The sequence below is a fragment of the Ovis canadensis genome, chromosome 11 (assembly GCF_042477335.2).
Source record: "Ovis canadensis isolate MfBH-ARS-UI-01 breed Bighorn chromosome 11, ARS-UI_OviCan_v2, whole genome shotgun sequence".
NCBI classification, from domain to species: domain Eukaryota; kingdom Metazoa; phylum Chordata; class Mammalia; order Artiodactyla; family Bovidae; genus Ovis; species Ovis canadensis.
The window spans coordinates 22,268,144-22,287,630 of NC_091255.1; the positions used below are offsets into that span (position 1 = coordinate 22,268,144).

Below are 19,487 nucleotides of genomic sequence, written 5' to 3' on the forward strand. Positions count from 1 at the left end.
GAAGACTGAGGGCTACAGTCATGAGGTCACAATGAGCACACACACGCTCAAGTCAGAAAACAGTATTTAGTGTGAAATTGATTTTAAAATTGTATCATTTGTTAAGATTTCAGCAGGAAGCTTCAGTTCAGTTCAGTTGCTCAGTCGTGTCTGACTCTTTGTGACCCCATGAATCACAGCATACTAGGCCTCCCTGTCCATCACCAACTCCCGGAGTTCACTCAAACTAATGTCCATTGAGTCAGTGATGCCATCCAGCCATCTCATCCTTTGTCATCCCCTTCGCCTCCTGCCCCCAACCCCTCCCAGCATCAGGGTCTTTTCCAATGAGTCAATTCTTGGCATGAGGTGGCCAAAGTACTGGAATTTCAGCTTTAGCATCAGTTCTTCCAATGAACACCCAGGACTGATTTTCTTTAGAATGGACTGGTTGGATCTCCTTGCAGTCTAAAGGACTCTCAAGAGTCTTCTCCAACACCACAGCTCAAAAGCATCAATTCTTTGGCACTCAGCTGTCTTCACAGTTCAACTCTCACATCCATACATGACCAGTGGAAAAACCATAGCCTTGACTAGACGGACCTTTGTTGGCAAAGTAATGTCTCTGCTTTTGAACATGCTGTCTAGGTTGGTCATAACTTTCCTTCCAAGGAGTAAGCATCTTTTAATTTCATGGCTGCAGTCACCATCTGCAGTGATTTTGGAGCCTGAAAAAATAGTCTGACACTGTTGACACTGTTTCCCCATCTATATCCCATGAAGTGATGGGACCAGATGCCATAATCTTCATTTTCTGAATGCTGAGCTTTAGGCCAACTTTTTTGCTCTCCTCTTTCACTTTCATCAAGAGGCTTTTTAGCTCCTCTTCACTTTCTGCCATAAGGGTGGTATCATCTGCATATCTGAGGTTATTGATATTTCTCCCGGCAGTCTTGATTCCAGCTTGTGTTTCTTCCAGCCCAGCGTTTCTCATGATGTACTCTGCATAGAAGTTAAATAAGCAGGGTGACAATATACAGCCTTGACACACTCCTTTTCCTATTTGGAACCAGTCTATTGTTCCATGTCCAGTTCTAACTGTTGCTTCCTGACCTGCATACAGGTTTCTCAAGAGGCAGGTCAGGTGGTCTGGTATTCCCATCTCTTTCAGAATTTTCCACAGTTTACTGTGATCCACACAGTCAAAGACTTTGGTGTAGTCAATAAAGCAGAAATAGATGTTTTTCTGGAACTATCTTGCTTTTTCAATGATCCAGAGGATGTTGGCAATTTGATCTCTGGTTCCTCTGCTTTTTCTAAAACAAGCTTGAACATGTGGAAGTTCACAGTTCACGTATTGCTGAAGCAGGAAGCTTACTAAATCTTAATTAGAAACACACAGTATTCTTTGGCAGACTGTTTACAATGACTTGCTGCCCTTACTATATGAAGTTGGCACATCCCTCTGTGGTGTGCATTCCTCCTGGTAGACTCCCCATTGATGTTTGCTTGGGCCACGTTACCTTTGTAAGCAGAAGTGATTGATAACTCCTACCTTTGACAGAAAGCTTTAAAAGACATCACAGGGTTTGGTCATCTCTTTTCATTTATGCCAGGAGTTGGGATGTCCTTGGTAAAGGTCTCAGGATAAAGAACACGGAGCTGAGTCAGAGTCAACTCATCCAAGGACATGTATCTCAAATGAGAAATCTGTTTCTGCAAGTCATTGAGACTTAGGGATTTTTGTTTCTGCAGCATAACCTAGTGAAAGCTGAGTAACTTGAACTTAAACCCTACAAAAGCTTAATTTATTCCCATTTTCTTCCTAGTGGAGATGAATAAAGAATGATTTGGGGATTTCCCCAGGTGGTCCAGAGGTTAAGAATCACCTGCCAGTGCAGAGGACACAGATTCAGTCCCTGGTCCAAGAAGATTCCACATGCCATGTGGCAACCAAGCCCCTGTGCCCCCACTACTGAGCACATGTGCCGTAGAGCCCGTGCTCTGGAACGAGAGAAGCCACTGCAGCGAGAAGCCCACGCGCCACAACCAGAGCACAGCCCCCACCAGACGCAGCCGGAGAGAGCCCGCACGCGGCAACGAAAACCCGGCACAGCCAAGACTCTAAAAGGTAAATAAAATTAAAAGAAGAGAATGATTTGGAAGTTTTCCTAAATCTTTACAGACAACATAGAAACTTTATTTGCTTAAATGACTTCAATGCGACAACGGTTTAAACTTAAATTCTGATTAACTCAACATTATTTATAAGTTATATACATGTGCTCTTGTACTAATATATATATAAAACATGCAGAAATAGAAAAGTTTAAATAATTAGGTAAAAAATGAAATCTATGGCACTTAAAATATTAGTAATACAAAATTCTTTTGCTCTGGTTTATTTGTGAATGATTTTTCCCCCTTTTTTCCTTCTCCTTCTCCCTTTAAAAAAAAAATATGATAACACTTTTTGAATTCCACCAAAGATTTGACTCCTGGATTCAGTTTACTTGGTTTAAATGGATACCATGGCTGAAGAAGATAGTTTACAAAGATATGGAAATCTAAACGGATACGGATAAAGCCCATTTCTTAGGCTGCACTTATTAAATCATGACGTTATCAGTTTCACTCACCAATTCTAAATCAAAACAAAACAGAATTATTTGCTTTAATCTACACTATCTGCAATCATGACCAGTTGTACAGGGACACATGTTCAGCATGACAGCAGGAAAATTCTCTTTAATTCCATTGCAACTCTCAGATTTCCATTTACGTCTCATTTTAAGTGTTATTTTCACCCAACCCCTTGCTTTTTTTTTAAATTGAAAACTTACAGAAAACTTGAATGAACACTATAAAATTAACATTTTGCTTTGTTTCTACACTTCTATACTTTTTTTTTGGTTGAGCCACTTACAGGTAAATTGTAGACATAATTCCTTTTTTTAAAAAACAAAGAGAAAATAAATATGAGGTTTATCAACTCCAATGAGTAATAACATCTAGCTAGTATTTGGTAATACTGTTTTGATTCACCATATTTATTTTTTGGTTATCCTTTGTTAGAATGAATGCGGTTTTCTATGTACTTGATAAGAAAAGACTCCTTTAAGAATTTTTAAAAAACATAACCAATTAAAAATGTTAATTAAATAATACATGGCAAAAAAAAGCCCACTCCTGTAATAAGACAGAGGAGTAGAAGGATGCGTGCTCACCCTCTGCAAGAGCACCAGCAACACAAATACCTGCTGAACAGCCACTGACAGGAGGACGTTGTAACCCACCGAAAAAAGAACAGCCCATGGCCAAGGACAAAGGAAAAGCCGCAAGTAGGAGGGGCACAACCACATTAAAATCAAATCCCATACTTGCCAGGTAGGCGACCCACAAACTGGAGAACAATAATACCAAAGAAGGTATTGCGCTGTTCAAAGCTTCTAGGCCCCACATCAGACTTTCCAACCTGAGGATCCAGCAAAGGGACAGGGAACCCCCAAGGAATCTGACTCTGGACAGTGGGATTTGATTACAGAACTTCCATAGGACTCGGCGAAACAGAGACTCTTGGAGGGCACAAACAAAACCTGTGTGCACCAGGACCCAGGGGAAAGGAACAGTGAGCCCACAAGACTGAGCCAGACCTGCCTATGAGTGTTTGAGGATCTCCCCGTGGAGGCGTGGGTTGGGGCAGTGGCGCTTATTCACTGTATTTCAAAGGAAGCCACCTAAGATGCAGACCACATTTATTTCTAAATATAACATTAAGCTCCGAGTACGTAGCTTGGTATGTAGACAATTAACAATAACTTTGTGAACACTGGCTAAGAAGAGGCAAGTACCTGCATAGCAATAGGTCCCTGGGACATCTGAGAACTGTAATTCATCCCTATCATGCCTGGCATGTTAGGCTGCATGACAGAGACCATGGGAAATCCTTGCTGCTGCATCGGCATCAGACCTGCTGAAAAACAAAGACATCGTTAAGGTCGATGTGTTTCACAGCTTACTTTCTTAAAACTCTAAGTACCTAAAGGACTGGTTTCTTGGGAAGTGGCAGAGTAGAGAGGTAAAGGCATAGGCTCTGGTGTGAGACAGACTTGCTTTAAATTCCAGGTCCATCATTTACTTAGCTTTGTGATCTTAGGCAAGCTAAGAAAACTTCATCTGTAAAATGAAGATAATAATACTTGCACAGAATTTTTGTGCATACTTAAAAAATACACAATAAGACTTATCTGGCCTTTAAGACGACCCCCAGGGGTCTCTATTTCTTGGCATTCATGTCCTTGTCCTTCCCTCCCACACTGAATAGGGTTGACCAGTATAAGCAATGGGACACTGTGGAAATGAGGCTTGTCCTCAGTAACTGTGCAGCTTCATCCTTGTTCTCTGGGATCAGCTGTTGGGAAAGCCACATCATGAGAATACTCAAGCAGTCCTATGGAGAATGGAGAATCCATGTGGCAAGAACTGAAACCTACTGCCAAAAGGCAGCACAAATGTGCCATCTATATGAATGAGCCATCTCAGAAACAGATCTTCCAGCCCCATCAAACCTTTAGATGATTACATTCATAGCTGACATCTTTATTGCAATCTCCTTGGTCCTGGACCAAAATCACCCAGTGAGGTTACTCCAAGATACCTGACTCAGAGACAGTGTGGTTTACTATTTTAATAGTAAACTGTTTAAGTTTTGGGGTAATTTTCTATGCAGCAGCAAATAGCTAGTAGTTAAGAGTTAATACTAATTAAGCTACTTTTAAAACAAAAGTAGGTTAAGAGCATGAACTTCTGAAGCCAACTAAAAATATTGCTTGCTAGGTTTGGGACCTTGGGCAAACTTGCTTAACTTCTTCCTGTACCTCGGTTTCACATTCACAAGACTGTTTAATACCTAATATGCTTAAAGAAATGGTACTTCTCTTTCCTTACATGGTTAATATAACACCACAAAACAGCCATCGGCATGCAAAGTATATAAGGGATGAAAGTATGATTTATAGTATGGTACCTACCAAACTTTTCCAAAGTAGTCCCAAGAGGAGAATGAAAACTACATTTCTCCAGGGATTTAATAAATACTAAATGTCTACTATATTTTAGGCACAGTTCTAAATACCTGGTATGCAACAGAGAATAAAACAAAATCCCTAAATAGCCTGAAGACAAATTTCATCCTAACTTTACACTGTACCAGAGATCACATCCATGCTAGTTCTAGTACAAGAGTTAAAAGAATCAAATTTTAATTAAAAAAAATTAGAAGTCTGGTAAAGCGAACAGTTGACTCATTGGAAAAGACCCTGATGCCGGGAGGGATCGGGGGCAGGAAGAGAAGGGGATGACAGAGGATGAGATGGCTGGATGGCATCACCAGCTCAGTGCACGTGAGTCTGGGTGAACTCTGGGAGTTGGTGATGGACAGGGAGGCCTGGCGTGCTGCGATTCATGGGGTCGCAAAGAGTTGGACATGACTGAGCGACGGAACTGAACTGAAAGTCTACCATGTTTATCTAGTGGATTTTGTGTACCTTCAAGGTATTTACAGAGTTTAATATCAGAAGCATGGATATTACATTTGAGGTAACACTGATCAGTGGCAAGTTATTCATTTATATTAATCATTTATTCAAATATTTGAACCCCTACTCCACGTCGGGCACCATTCTAGGTATACAGCATTGGACAAAGCCAGGTCTTTCCTCTCATGGAACTTACACTGTACCTGGAGTAGATAATAAAAAAAAATAAGTGGACATCAGGTGAGGGTAAGGGGTAAGAGAGTCAGGGAGAGAAGTGGCTGCCATTTCATAGTCAGAAGAGGTTTCACCAAAAGGATGGCATTTAAGCAAAGACTTGAGAGTAAGGGAGTGAGCCATGCGGGGACCAGGGAAGAGCATTCTAGACATAGGAATGCCAAATGCGAACGCCTTGAGGCATCATGCACAATGAGAATGCAGAGACTGGACATAGCACAGGAGGATGTTATCCCTCTGATGCCTTTGGACCTACAGTTTTATTTATTTTCGTAATTTTATTTAAGTCCTGAACAGGTGTGTCCTGTTCAGGTAAGTCCTGAACATGCCTCAAAGATATGGCATGGCATTTAAAGGCACGGAAGTACACACAATTGAAAAACAAGTCTTGTTTCTCTCCTGTCTCCCATTCACCTTGGTGGCCACTCTTCTTGTCAGTTCCTTGTACAGGCTTTCAGAAATAACCCATGCGTAATTTAAAGCCTTCAAGAGATCAAAAGGTCCACTCTAATACACTCCATTAAAAAAAAAAACAAAAACAACCCTCGGAAACAGCTGCAAATTCCAGAAGAAAAAGATATCAGGCAACCTTTTGGGCTCTATCCTTGTCCTGTTCCTTTGCTTCATATGTAGGTTTTTATTTGAAAGTTTATATTAAAAAATAAAAAACTAAAATTAAAAAAAAAAAAAACAACAACAACAAAAAAAAAGAAAGTTTATAAAAATGCAAAATGAGGAGCCACAAAAATAAACACAAAACGCTGTGATGTCTTCCTAAACAACAACAGACCTCCACCCACTTGATCCAAATCTAGGACACATCTAATTACAGAGAGCTTAAATAATGAATAAGCGTGAGCAAGAATGCAACTGACCCTTGGAAAAATTTACCTGAAACTCGGCCTCCATCACTGATTATGAGTGGAGACACTGACCACCTGCTACTGAGCCGCTCTTTATCATTTATCTCTACTGATGACCTAGGAGTCTGTTTCTGTAGCAGGCCTACCATAACTGGTCAACGCTGGCTTTGTGAGAAGGGCCAGTTTTCAGAGAGGCTTGGACTGTGCAGAGGAAGTGGGTACGCAGAAGTGGGAGAAGTGAGAAGATAGACAAGCATATTCTTCTGTCAATGTTCTGTCCCGGGGTACAGAGACATGAGCTATTATACCCTTTCACTACTGTTTCCTTGAAGACAAAGCTAGAATAGATATTGATGGGCCCTTGTCTGAAACTGAGAAGGAATACACCTAGCAGAGAAATTGCTAGAAATAAAAGAGACTTAAAATAGTTTAAACAGAAGCAGAATAAGTGATAACTTATGTACATGATTATAGTAAGATCAAATTCATATACAGAAGACATAGGCTAAAACAACTAAAGAGGTTCATTTATTCATCCCATAAGCAGCTATAGAGACCTGATTATTTTCTGTCAGCATGCTGGGTGCTGGAGACACTCATGAGTATAAGGCAGACACAGCCCTTGCCCCGCAGAGCTAACAATCTAGAGGCAGGTGAAAGCTGGCATTCAGAGAACTTCAGTTCATTTCATTTTCGTCACTTGTTTCTTTAATACTCCTGTCTTAAAAGTCTCCTTCACCTCTGAGGTTAAATAACCACCTGTTGATTTGATATTTAAATAAGTTTGGGAGAAATGAGGAATAATTTTTCTTATTCCCCATTACCCATTTTTTTTTAGAAATTTTAGGAGTAAGCTATCAGGTTCAAGACAACAAGAAAATTTTACTCTATTTGAAAGCAACAGAACTTTTTTTACTCATTTAATCCCCAAGTTCAGAAACAAATAGTGAAAAGTGAAAGCTGACAACATAAACTTTCACCTACCTTGAGGGGGTCTCAATCCACTGGCAACTGGAAACACGAAGCTGAAAACACAACAAAGATACATCAGGACTGGGACTGCCCTGGTGGCCCAGCGGCTGAGGATCTGCCTGGCAACGCAGGGGATGTGGGTTTGATCCCTGGCTGCAGAACTAAGATCCCACACGCCTAGGGGCAACTAAGTCTGCCTGTCCCAGCTACTGAACCCGCATGTCGCAACCGAGACCCGATGCAGCCAAATAAATAATATTTTTTAAAAATATATGAGGATCTTCCTAGTGCAAAGATTTCAGATAAAACATAATATTTTACATAAGTAAAACTGTAGCCAGGGCCCTGGTATCTGTTCCACAGTACAAAAAAATATAGAATTATCCACCATCAAAACAGTTTGAGCATCCACAGTTTGCATGACAGTCAGCAGGTTAGCCAAGGGGGGAAATTTTGAACCAGAAGCGATAAGACTTTGAAACTGATCCTGGTTCTGTCGCTGTGTGACTCCCGTGGATTCCGATCTCTTCATCCATAAAATGAGAGGGCTGGATTAGATTCAATTCAGTGAACACTTATTGGGTGCCTATTACACGAAAGGCCTGAATGAGCTCAGGCTTGCTGAAGACACAGATGCAGGCAAATAACTTTTAACATAGGATAGACTGTACTAGGGCCTGTGAGAGGGCCAGAATACTAACAGAAATGAGAAGAAAACAGACTAATTTGATCAGTTAAATCTTGGGACGGTTTCTGGAGGTAACTCTCAAGCTGTATCTTAAAAGAAAGGCACACTACACAGCAACAGTTTGAACAGAAGTTCAGAGGCCGAAGCTGTAGCATGTTCAGAAAAATGATTTAAGGCTGAATACAAGACACAGGACTGGAAAAGTGAGCAGACTGAAGAAGGCCTTTAAAATGTTTGATTTTGAATACTACATAAAGTCAGATTTTTAAGAATTGTGGTAAAATATACATAATATAAAACTTTACCATTTTAACCATTTTTAAGTGTACAGTTAAGTGGCATTACAATGTTATACAACCTCCACCAAGATCCATTTCCACAGCTTTTTCACCATCACAAACAGAAACTCTGTAGTCATTAAACAATAACTCCCATTACTTTCTCCCCCCTCAACCCCTCGTAACCGCTATTCTACTTTTTGGTTTGATGAATTTGTCTATTCTAGCCACCTTCAATGGAATCATACAATACTGGTCCTTTCGTATCTGGCTTGTTTCACTTAGCATAACATTTTCAAGGTTCATCAAGCTGTAGCATGTGTCAGAATTTCATTCCCTTTTATGGCTGAATAATATTCCATTGTTTGTACCTACCACATTTCGCTTATCCAACTCATCTGTTGATGGACAGCTGAGTTGGCTGTTGTGAATAATGCTGTTATAAACACTGATGTACAAGTATTTCTTGGGAGTCCCTCTTTCAATTCTTTTGGGTCTCTACCTAGGAGTGGAGTTGCTGGGCCACATAGTAATTCTCTGATAACTTTTTGAAAAACTACCTGTTTTCCACAGCAGCTGTGTCATTTTGCATTCCCAATGGACCAGGTGGAGGGTCCACATCCTCCATCAACACTTATTTTCTGGATTTTTGTTTGTTTATAATGATAGTTATCCTAATGAGCGTAAAGGACCTCACTGTGATTTGGATGTACATTTCCCTGATGTCAGAGGTTTTCAGCAGAGAAATGATCAGAAACGTGCTGTATGTTTCTCTGGTAATGGGGTATGCAGAGAAGACTTGAAGTAACAAGAAACAGCTAAGGAAACTATTAAAGTAATCTTAATAAGAAAAGGGCCATAACCAGAGTAGTGGGAACGAAAAAGAAGAGGTGAATGAAAGTTATTTAAAAGGAAGAATCAACAGGACTTAGTACCTACCTGGATGGAGAACAGTATTGAAAAAGCTGAAAGAACTGAAGATGCCTCTGAAATTTGGGGCCTGAGTGACTACAAGGATGGTGACGCTGTTCACTGCAGACAGGAACCCAGTGTTAGCAGGTGTGGGGAGTATGGTGCTAGGACGGTGTCCACGAGGAGCGTTCTAACAGGTAATCGGAGAAGTAACACCAGATCAGGAGAAGGGTCTGCATCAACCTAGCTAGGCTCTTTTTTTATTTTCTGGCCACATTTTGTGGCATGTGGGATCTTAGTTCTCTGACTAGGGATCAAATCCGTGCCCCCTGAAGTGGAAGTACAGAGTCTTAAGCACTGGACCACCAGTGATTAAGTAGGAAGTCCCCGAGGCTCTTTTAAATAAAGGTAAAAAGAGAAAAAAAATTAAGGTCTGGTTGTGGATGAAGGAGTCAAAGGGATGTGTATACATAGTGAGAAGACAACAAAAGGCAACCGTGGAGAATTCTTAGTGAAAACTGTGTAGGGAATGGTCACTGACAACCAAGGAAATCGATTATAACTGAAAGTTATAATTGGGGTAGGACCACATTTAAGGAAGGAGTTACCAGTGTCTCATGCTATAGAGAAGTTGATAACAATGTGGGTTAATAAACAAAGATTGCTCTTTTAAAAAATGATGATCTTTGAGTGAACAGTTTCATCACAGGAAACAGGAGCTGCAGAGATAAAGATTTAGGATACAAAAGATATAATTAGAAACTGAGAAACAACGTTTTTGAGAGGATAGGATTAACACAGCAAAAGGACGAAGGACTTCTTTCTCTGAGACCAGAGGGAAAGAAAATGGGACAAATACAGAGGAAGGAAAAATCTGAGTCCTTAAATCTGGAAGATAAGAATCTGAAGGGGATTTCTGAGAGTCTTTATAGGCACATAGTGAGATCCAGAATAGTATGCCAAATTTAGGTGTCTTTGCATTTTTTTATTGCACAACACCCCCCTTGACCCAGGAAAAGGGCTAAAACCCAAACTGCAGAGTCTTCTAACTTTAAAACACTTTGATCAAGAACTTTTTGGTAAGGTGGTTTACAAATTTCTAGTTGGACAGCTATCGGGTTACATGTCATTTACAGCCTTGTAGAGGATCTGAAACACTCACAAATTCTGCTGACAAGTGGGCCTGCACCCAAAGAGAGGCCTGAACAGTGAACAGCTTTTCTGCACACAAAATTTTTTAGCTAAGCAATGTGTTAACTGGATAACATGTTTAAACTGCAAGTTGAAATTTGGTAGGACTCAGTTTTTTTTTAAGTTAATCATACACTAAGATTTACAAACTGAGGAGCAATGCATTTAAGTATTCAACATGTTGAGACTTCAAAATCAGTTTTAAAGATTATAGACCTATAAAGGTTACTTTGAAAACATACACAAAAACTAAATTAAGGATATTAATAGATAAAGAAGATGTAGTACATAATTACAATGGAATATCACTCGGCAATAAAAGGGAACAGAATTGGGTCATTTGTAGAGACCCGAATGGACCTAGAGACTGTCACACAGAGTAAATTAAGTCAGAAAGAGAAACACAAATATCATATATTAATGCATATATGTGGAATCTAGAAAAACAATACACATGATCTTATTTGCAAAACAGAAATAGAGACACAGGCATAGAGAACAAAGGTATGAACCCCAAGGGGGAGAAGGGGAGCAGTGGGAGGAATTGAGAGAGGGATGACATATACACACTACTGATACTATACACTATATACATACTATTTAACTATGAGAACCTACTGTATAGTTCAGGGAACCCTGTTCAGTGCTCTGTGGTGACCTAAATAGGAAAGAAATCCAAGAAAGAGGGGACATATGTATATGTATAGCTGATTCACTTTGCTGTACAGTAGAAACTGACATAAAACTGTAGAGCAACATTTTAACAAAAATTAACAAAAATAAAAGTATTACTGACAAACATGACTTACTCCAATAATTATACAACAACCCAAACTACCTACTGACCTATTTACCACTCATAAGACTCTCTGAAATGTTTAGACCACTAACAGCCACCATACTTAAAGACCAGTAAGATACTGATAAAGACAGCAAAAGCTTGGCCAAAAACTGGGCAGCAAGATGACAAGCACTTTGATTTCAAAGGTGAAACCACTACGCATTACTTAGGACCTAGTCTGAGAGCAGCACTGTGAGCTCTGTTCATCACATGCCCATCTCATTCATCCTCCACTTTCCGCTACCTTCGTGACTAACCCACATCAGCCTTCACTTCTCTCTGAAGCCTGGACTTAACAAGACTTCCCAGTGGATCTCCCCACCGGCAGCCTCTATGGCTTCTAATGCAGTTCATGTCGCACAGGTGAGGCGCATCTCCCTAAAGGACCATTTGATAAGGCTGCACGTGTGCGTGCTAAGTCGCTTCAGTCATGTCTGACTCTGTAAGATCCCATGGACTGTAGCCTGCCAGGCTCCTCTGTCCATGGGATTCTCCAGGAAAGAATACTGGAGTGGGTTGCATGCCCTCCTCCAGGGGGTTTTCCCAACCCAGGGATGCAACCCACGTCTCTTACATCTCCTGAGCTGCCAGGAGGGTTCTTTACCACTAGCGCCACCTGGGAAACCCTTGATAAGGCTGCTCCTGGGATTAAAACAATGTAGTGATTCCTCCTTAAATCAAATTTCCTTAGTTTATATTCAAGGCCCGTTCCAGTTGTACCAGAATTTTTTCAGTTTTCTCTCACAACTCTTCTCTCCCACTCAGTGCCACAGTCCATCCATCCAGCCTACCTGCTGTCCCCTACTGTTCACTAGGCCTTCCCATCTCCATGACAATTTCTTGACCCTCTCCTCTTCCTCAAAATGAAAGAAAAAGGAAGAAAGTGAAGTCGCTCAGTCGTGTCCGACTCTTTGAGATCCCGTGGACTGTAGCCCACCCAGGCTCCTCCGTCCATGGGATGCTCCAGGCAAGAATACTGGAGTGGGTTGCCATTTCCTTCACCAGGGGATCTTCCGGATCCAGGGATTGAACCCAGGTCTCCCGCATTGCAGGCAGAAAGCATTGCTGCTGCTGCTGCTAAGTCGCTTCAGTCGTGTCCAACTCTGTCAGACCCCATAGATGGCAGCCCATCAGGCTCCACTATCCCTGGGATTCTCCAGGCAAGAACACTGGAGTGGGTTGCCATTTCCTTCTCCAGCGCATGAAAGTGAAAAGTCAAAGTGAAGTCGCTCAGTTGTGTCTGACTCTTAGCGACCACATGGACTGCAGCCTACCAGGCTCCTCCATCCATGGGATTTTCCAGGCAAGAGTACTGGAGTGGGGTGCCACTGCCTTCTCCGAGAAAGCATTGCAGGCTTTATTTAACCTCTGAGCCACCAGGGCAGACCCCTCCTCAAAATGAGGCCCAGCTGAAATAGCTCTTCTTTGCCTCCAATGATGCTTGAATCCACAAATATTTATAGAATGTTTCCTGTGTGTACAATGTGCTACAGCTGTGGAAGATAAAAAGGTGAGGAGGCCCATAAGGAGCTTATAAAAGCAGGAAATGGACAAGCTTACAAATGATACTATCCCAGAAGGATACAGACTAACCAAGATTTTTCAACTTTTTTTTCCCCTAGTATACTTGACTTAAAAAATGCTTTTTTACTTCTCATCTCTTGGGTAGATTTTGCCCTTTACACAACTCTACAATTTATTCCAAGTAGCCCAGTCAGGATACCAGTCAAAAGTAGGCTAACATTAGTAAAGTTGGAAAATGCCAGTGCTTTTTGCTTAGCCTCTTAGCAAACAGACAAGTACCTAAGAAATATAGTAAATTATAGTTAATGGATTTCCTCTATTAAAAGCTGAAAGAGACCGCCTGGTTCTTTTTCTTTTTCCCTAAAATATACTTAGGTTGCAGCCATAACGTTAGCTTCTTCAGCCCTCACCACTGGTCTCTAAAAACTGTACACTTTTTAAATTAACCACAGTTTCTCAGCCTCGGAAAATCTCCAATACAGGGAATACTTACCAGACAATTTTCAATATAAAATTGAGTTATTCTCTCATATATCCTCTAGTTTAATAATGCAACATTGCTACAACCAAATTTTAAATAGAAAACAAAAATTTTTAAGTTCTAATTTCTATCACAATTCAGGTCATATTTAGGGAAAAAAAAATTGTGCTCATGTTAAACTACTACAAACTAAAGGAAATGATTTACTCAACTTTCTACACTGAAGATGCCTTCATCTTTTTTGAAAAACAAAAAGAAACCCCAAATGAAAAACACCCCCCAAAAAAGCCCCCAAAACAACAACCAAAAAAACCCAAACTTGTGCCTAGAATGCTGAATTCTTTTAAGTTTATATTTCCCCAGAACTTGGTGCCATGATTCATCATATACTTGATCAAATTAATGCCACTCACAAACATTTTAAAAATGGTCCCGATGATCAGAAGAGACTGACATATTTGTCTTCTCCAGCCAGTAATGACTTATGCTAAAAAAAAACCCCAATATGCTGAAAAACTAATGCAACAGTGAAAATCTGAAAACAAAAGGGAAAAAAAGCAGTCTTAAATCTAAAGCTAAAGGTGTAGAGAAAAGGAAAGATGGAGTCGCACACAGGTGGTTTATTTAACAGCAACTGCTTCTTTTTTTCTGACATATATATATTACAAGCACCTTCAAGAGGTGATGACTTTAAAGGCTTCACACTGCGGTATTCATGACTCCAAAATTAAAACCCTGCATATCAAAAAACTAACACTTGGTTTTCCAAAAATAATTTGGGATGCTTAAGATAAAGAACTAAATTTATCTCCAAACGTGTATGAACCTCGGGTTGGCTAGCAAAACAAAGTCAGACTAGGTCATTAACAGAAATGGGATGTAAACTTCACAGAATCAAGCATTTCCTCAAACGGTAAACTTGCCAGGTTGCACTCTTCATTTGTTTTATCGTTCTGGATATGAGAAGCATTGGCGATTAGCAGCTGAAATATGACAGAGAAAGCAAATTTGTTTAAGGATTAAGTAAAAGTCTGGAAGCTTTGTCCTGATAACTGCCTACGTGCTGCTCAACAGTGAACTGGTGTTTATTGAGGAGACAGGTGTTAAGAATTACTTCCACAAGAGCTCTTTAGCAAATGCAAAGGTCTTCAGGTTTTCCTGTTTCTGGTATGTTAAGGAAGTAAAGGACAAGTCGCTGAAAGCCGAACAGTGTGCGAAGAGACACACACACATATATCTTGGAAACACCTGTCCAGCTCTCTGAAAAGATCTTTCGGAGCCCCTGGTGAAGCCCTGGGAAAGGGAAGGCTCTGGCAGCTTCAGATCCAGCCGGGCTAGAAGCGAGGCGTCGGGGTCCCTTCTTGACCCACCCGGCCGGCTGCCAGCCGCACCAAAGGGACCCTCGCCTCCTCCCCGTCTCCTCCCCGCTCGGCCCCAAAGCACCCGGCGCCCAGCCTCCATCCGCCCCTTCGGCCTAGGTTACCGGAGGACGACCCTTCTCCCGCAGCCCTAGTTTCCAGGGAACACGGGTAGGCGCCGGCGAAAACCGCCATAACCGCAGACCACCCGTCGACGGGGCGCGTCCTGGCCCAGCTCCTCACACCCACCTGCCTCCCCCGGCGGCCCCCGCGCCGGCTCCCGCGGCCCCGCCGCCGCCAGCTCCACTTCCCGGCCGCAGCGCCATCTTGCTCCGGGCCCGCCGCTGCCACCTTCCCAGCAGCTGTCAACTCCCGACAGCCACTTCCGGGGCGAACTCCAGGCCCCACCTTGCCGCGGCCTGGGGCGACGGGGCGGGGCCGCGGGCCCACGTGACCCTCAGCGCCCGGGGGAGGGGCCGCGCCACCTCGTCACGTGACCCGGCCGCCGAAGAGGGGACTCTGGGTGCATTTCTGGTTCGGGGAGGCTGGCGGGGCGGTCTGGTCCCAGTTCTAAGGGAGCTGATTCGTCTCTGGGAAGGCTTTGTGGAGGGCACAGCTGGCCGAGCTGCAGGGAGTCGTCGTCGTTCCTGCGTTTGAAAAATCATCATCTTGGTTAATGGAAAGAATAGAGTCCAGTTTGAAAAACTGGATGGTGGGTACACGCGTGTTCTTTTATTGCGACTTTTTACACAAAGGATAGATGGAGCCTGAATGCTCCTTTCATAGCTTCACAATGTCCATTAGTGATGAGCTCTACTTTTCCCCTGGAACTTGGAAGATTTTTTGGGGCACCTGTCCTAAAAGCTGAAGATGTTTCAGTTCAGTTCAGTTCAATTCAGTCGCTCAGTCGTGTCCGACTCTCTGCGACCCCATGAATTGCAGCACGCCAGACCTCCCTGGATGGAGGAGCCTAGTAGGCTGCAGTCCATGGGGTCGCTAAGAGTCGGACACGACTGAGTGACTTCACTTTCACTTTTCACTTTCATGCATTGGAGAAGGAAATGGCAAACCACTCCAGTGTTCTTGCCTGCAGAATCCCAGGGGAGAGGGAGCCTGGTGGGCTGCCGTTTCTGGGGTCGCACAGAGTTGGAAGCGACTTAGCAGCAGCAGGCAGTCCTGTCCATCACCAGCTCCCAGAGTTCACTCAAACTCACCTCCATCAAGTCGGTGATGCCATCCAGCCATCTCATCCTCTGTCGTCCCCTTCCCTCCTGCCCCCAATCCCTCCCAGCATCAGTCTTTTCCACTGAGTCAACTCCTCGCATGAGGTGGCCAAAGTACTGGAGTTTCAGCTTCAGCATCAGACCTTCCAAAGAACACTCAGGAATGATCTCCTTGCAGTCCAAGGGACTCTCAAGGGTCTTCTCCAACACCACAGTTCAAAAGCATCAATTCTTCGGCACTCAGCTTTCTTCACAGTCCAACTCTCACATCCATATATGACTACTGGAAAAACCATAGCCTTGGTTAGATGGACTTTTGTTGGCAAAGTAATGTCTCTGCTTTTGAATATGCTGTCTAGGTTGGTCATAACTTTCCTTCCAAGGAGTAAGAGTCTTTTTAATTTCATGGCTGCAATCACCAGAAGCTGTTTAGTCACCTGGTAATCCGCATTTTTCTTTTACTTACAATCAGGGCCCAAACAGTGGTGCATGGGAAGGTTTATTGCACCTAACCTATCTGGGCATATTTTCACTGTGATTTTTTTTCCTAGTCAAACTACTATAAGTAAGTGTAAAAGTTGAATGTAAACTTTTTCAAGCCTTAGGTAGCGTTTGCTTATTAGCAAGTAATGGGTTTGTTGGGTTGAAGGAATTACAAGTGGGAATCAAGATTTCGGGGGTGGGGGTGGGGGTGGGGATATCGACAACCTCAGATATGCAAATGATTGACAGAAAGTGAAGAAAACCCGAGCCTCTTGATAAGGGTGAAAGAGGAGTGAAAAAGCTGGCTTGAAACTCAACGTGAAAACAACTAAGGTCAGAATTTCCAGCCAGCCGCATCACTTCATGGCAAACAGAAGGGAAAAAGGGGAAAGTGACAGATTTTATTTTCTTAGGCTCCAAAATCATTGCGGACAGTGCAGAAGGTAACGGCAATTATGAAATTAAAGGACGTTTGCTCCTTGGAAGGAAATCTATGACAAACCTAGACAGTGTATTAAAAAGCAGAGACTTCACTTTGCCGACAAAGGTTAGTGTAATCAAAGCTGTGGTTTTTCCAATAGTCATGTATGGGTGTAAGAGTTGGACCATAAAGAAGGCTGAGCACCAAAGAAGTGATTCATTGGAACTCCGGTGCTGGAGAAGATTCTTTAGAGTCCCTTGGGCTGTAAGGAGATCAAACTAGTCAATCCCCAGGTAAATCCATCCTGAATATTCATTGGAAAGACGGATGCTGAAGCTCCAATACTTTGGCTCCCTGATGTAAAGAGCTGAGTCATTGCAAAAGGCTCTGGTGCTGGGAAAGAGTAAAGCCAAAGGGAGACGGGGGCAGCTGAGGATGAGATGATTGGACAGCATCACCCAATGGACATGAATCTGAGCAAACTCTGGGAGATAGTGGAGGACAGGGGAGCCTGGCATGCTGCAGTCCTTGGGACTGCAAAGTCAGACACACTTAGCTACTGAACAAGTAACATTATAGTTAGCTTTATCTTTTACTCTTGCCTCAGGGCTTTTACAGGGAGACAGTTTGTAATAATAGTTATCCTTTATTGGGCACACATCACTGGTTAGAAACTTTATCGTATTGTTTCAAATCCTCAGTGTTCCTAAGAGTTACTATTGACATTTCACAGATAAAAAAACCAAGGTTAAAAGAATTTGTAATTCAGACCACACAGCTGCAAAACACCAGGACCAGGATCCAAGTTCAAGAGTTTGACCTCAAAGTCCTTGCTTATTTCAACTACAGGGTGCCATTTGTTTTTTCCCTCATGTCCACAAATTTCATTCCTCCCCTTTTAAGCTGGAACTGTGTAGATTTTCCAATTGATATCAATTGATACATACAACCAAACTCCATATAAATCCATTGACAAATGAAGCAGATATAGGCTTATGTAGCCACTTTAAAAGATGAGTGATTTTAAGAGAGGAGAAACTACTTAAAAAAAGGAAAGAAAGAAAGAATTTCAAGGATCATAGGAGACATAATCTCTGTTTCTGCTGGGAATGCTTTGTTCTCCTTTGCATGCTGGCTGTTCTAAGTCTCCGGCTGTCAGCCTCTCCTGACATTTCCAGCTGGGTGGGCGCGCTCATGTGATGCTTCAGCACCGTGGCCTCATGTCTAACATGGCATTCACCTCCCTATCTGTCCCTTTCCTTTATCCCCGCCACTACACTGTTAGGGCAGGGGCTATGTTATGAAGCTTTGTATTCCGAACCAAACACATAATGTTTAAAGAATATTTTGTGGTGATGTGATCGCATGTCAGGCACAGTGCTAAGTGCTTCTAATCTTGAGACACAGTTGGTATTACCCTCAATTTCAGTAATTAAAAAAAAAAAAAAAGATTGGCAAAGGGTGGCACCAGTACATCCACCTCCAGAATATATTGTGAGTCAAGGATCTGTTTGCAAGAACAAACAAAAACATCACAGGCTTGTTAAAGTATTTCTTGCACCTTGCAGCAATAGGTCGCCACTTAAATTCTGAAGCTGAACAATTTTTGTCCCATCTAAAATATTTTAAGTTGGAGTCTACCCATCCTGACTCTAGAATAAAAGACTGAATAAAGGAAATAAATAATTTTAATTCAAATGTTGCTAAGGAAAGTTTATTATAGTATCGATGACAATAACTAACATTCATGTCAGGTGCCACTCCAAGTACCTTACATGTATGAAGTCAATTTTTAATTCAACTGTACAAAACTCGGTTCACTCAGTCGTATCCAATTCTTTGCGTCCCCATGGACTGCAGCACATCAGGCCTCCCTGTCCATTGCCAACTCCCGCAGTTTACTCAAACTCGTGTTCATTGAGTCGGTGATGCCACCCAACCATCTCTTCTGTCACCCCCTTCTCCTGCCCTCAATCTTTCCCAGCATCATGGTCTTTTCAAATGAGTCAGTTCTTCGCAGGAGGTGGCCAAAGTATTGGGATTTCAGCCTCAGCATCGGTCCTTCCAATGAATATTTAGGGCTGATCTCCTTTAGGATGGACAGGCTGGATCTCCGTGCTGTCCAAGGGACTCTCAAGAGTCTTCTCCAACATCACAGTTTAAAAGCATCAATTCTTTGGTGCTCAGCTTTCTTTATAGTCCAACTCTCACATCCATACACGACTACTGGAAAAACCATAGCTTTGACTAGCTGGACCTTTGTTGGCAAGGTAACGTCTCTGCTCTTTAATATGCTGTCTAGATTGGTCGTAACTTTTCTTCCAAGGAGCGTTTTTCATGGCTGCAATCACCAAATGCAGTGATTTTGGAGCCCTCCCAAAATAGTCTGTCACTGTTTCTCCATTTACTTGCCATGAAGTGATGGGACCAGATGCCATGATCTTAGTTTTCTGAATGTTGAGTTTTAAGCCAACTTTTTCACTTTCCTCAAGAGGCTCTTTA

The 19,487-nt window shown here is 42.2% G+C and overlaps 1 protein-coding gene across 38 annotated transcripts in view; it reads right to left on the reverse strand.

The window, feature by feature from the left end:
- SYNRG (synergin gamma) overlaps positions 1-15,287 on the reverse strand; it is an 88,063-nt gene extending 72,776 nt beyond the window's left edge. For 28 of the 38 annotated variants that reach the window (XR_011259714.1, XR_011259709.1, XR_011259708.1 and 25 more), the window contains exons 1-3: positions 15,108-15,287; positions 7,598-7,638; positions 3,831-3,952 (exon numbers count right to left, since the gene is read on the reverse strand). Coding sequence is in view for 34 of the 38 variants with exons in the window: in XM_069602778.1 (XP_069458879.1) it covers positions 3,831-3,952; positions 7,598-7,638; positions 15,108-15,184 (240 nt within the window). In the remaining 4 variants the exon portion in view is untranslated. The remainder of the gene's footprint in view (positions 1-3,830; positions 3,953-7,597; positions 7,639-15,107) is intronic. The other 10 variants (XR_011259711.1, XM_069602761.1, XM_069602758.1 and 7 more) reach the window with 1 other exon arrangement.
- Between the last annotated feature and the right edge of the window lie 4,200 nt (positions 15,288-19,487).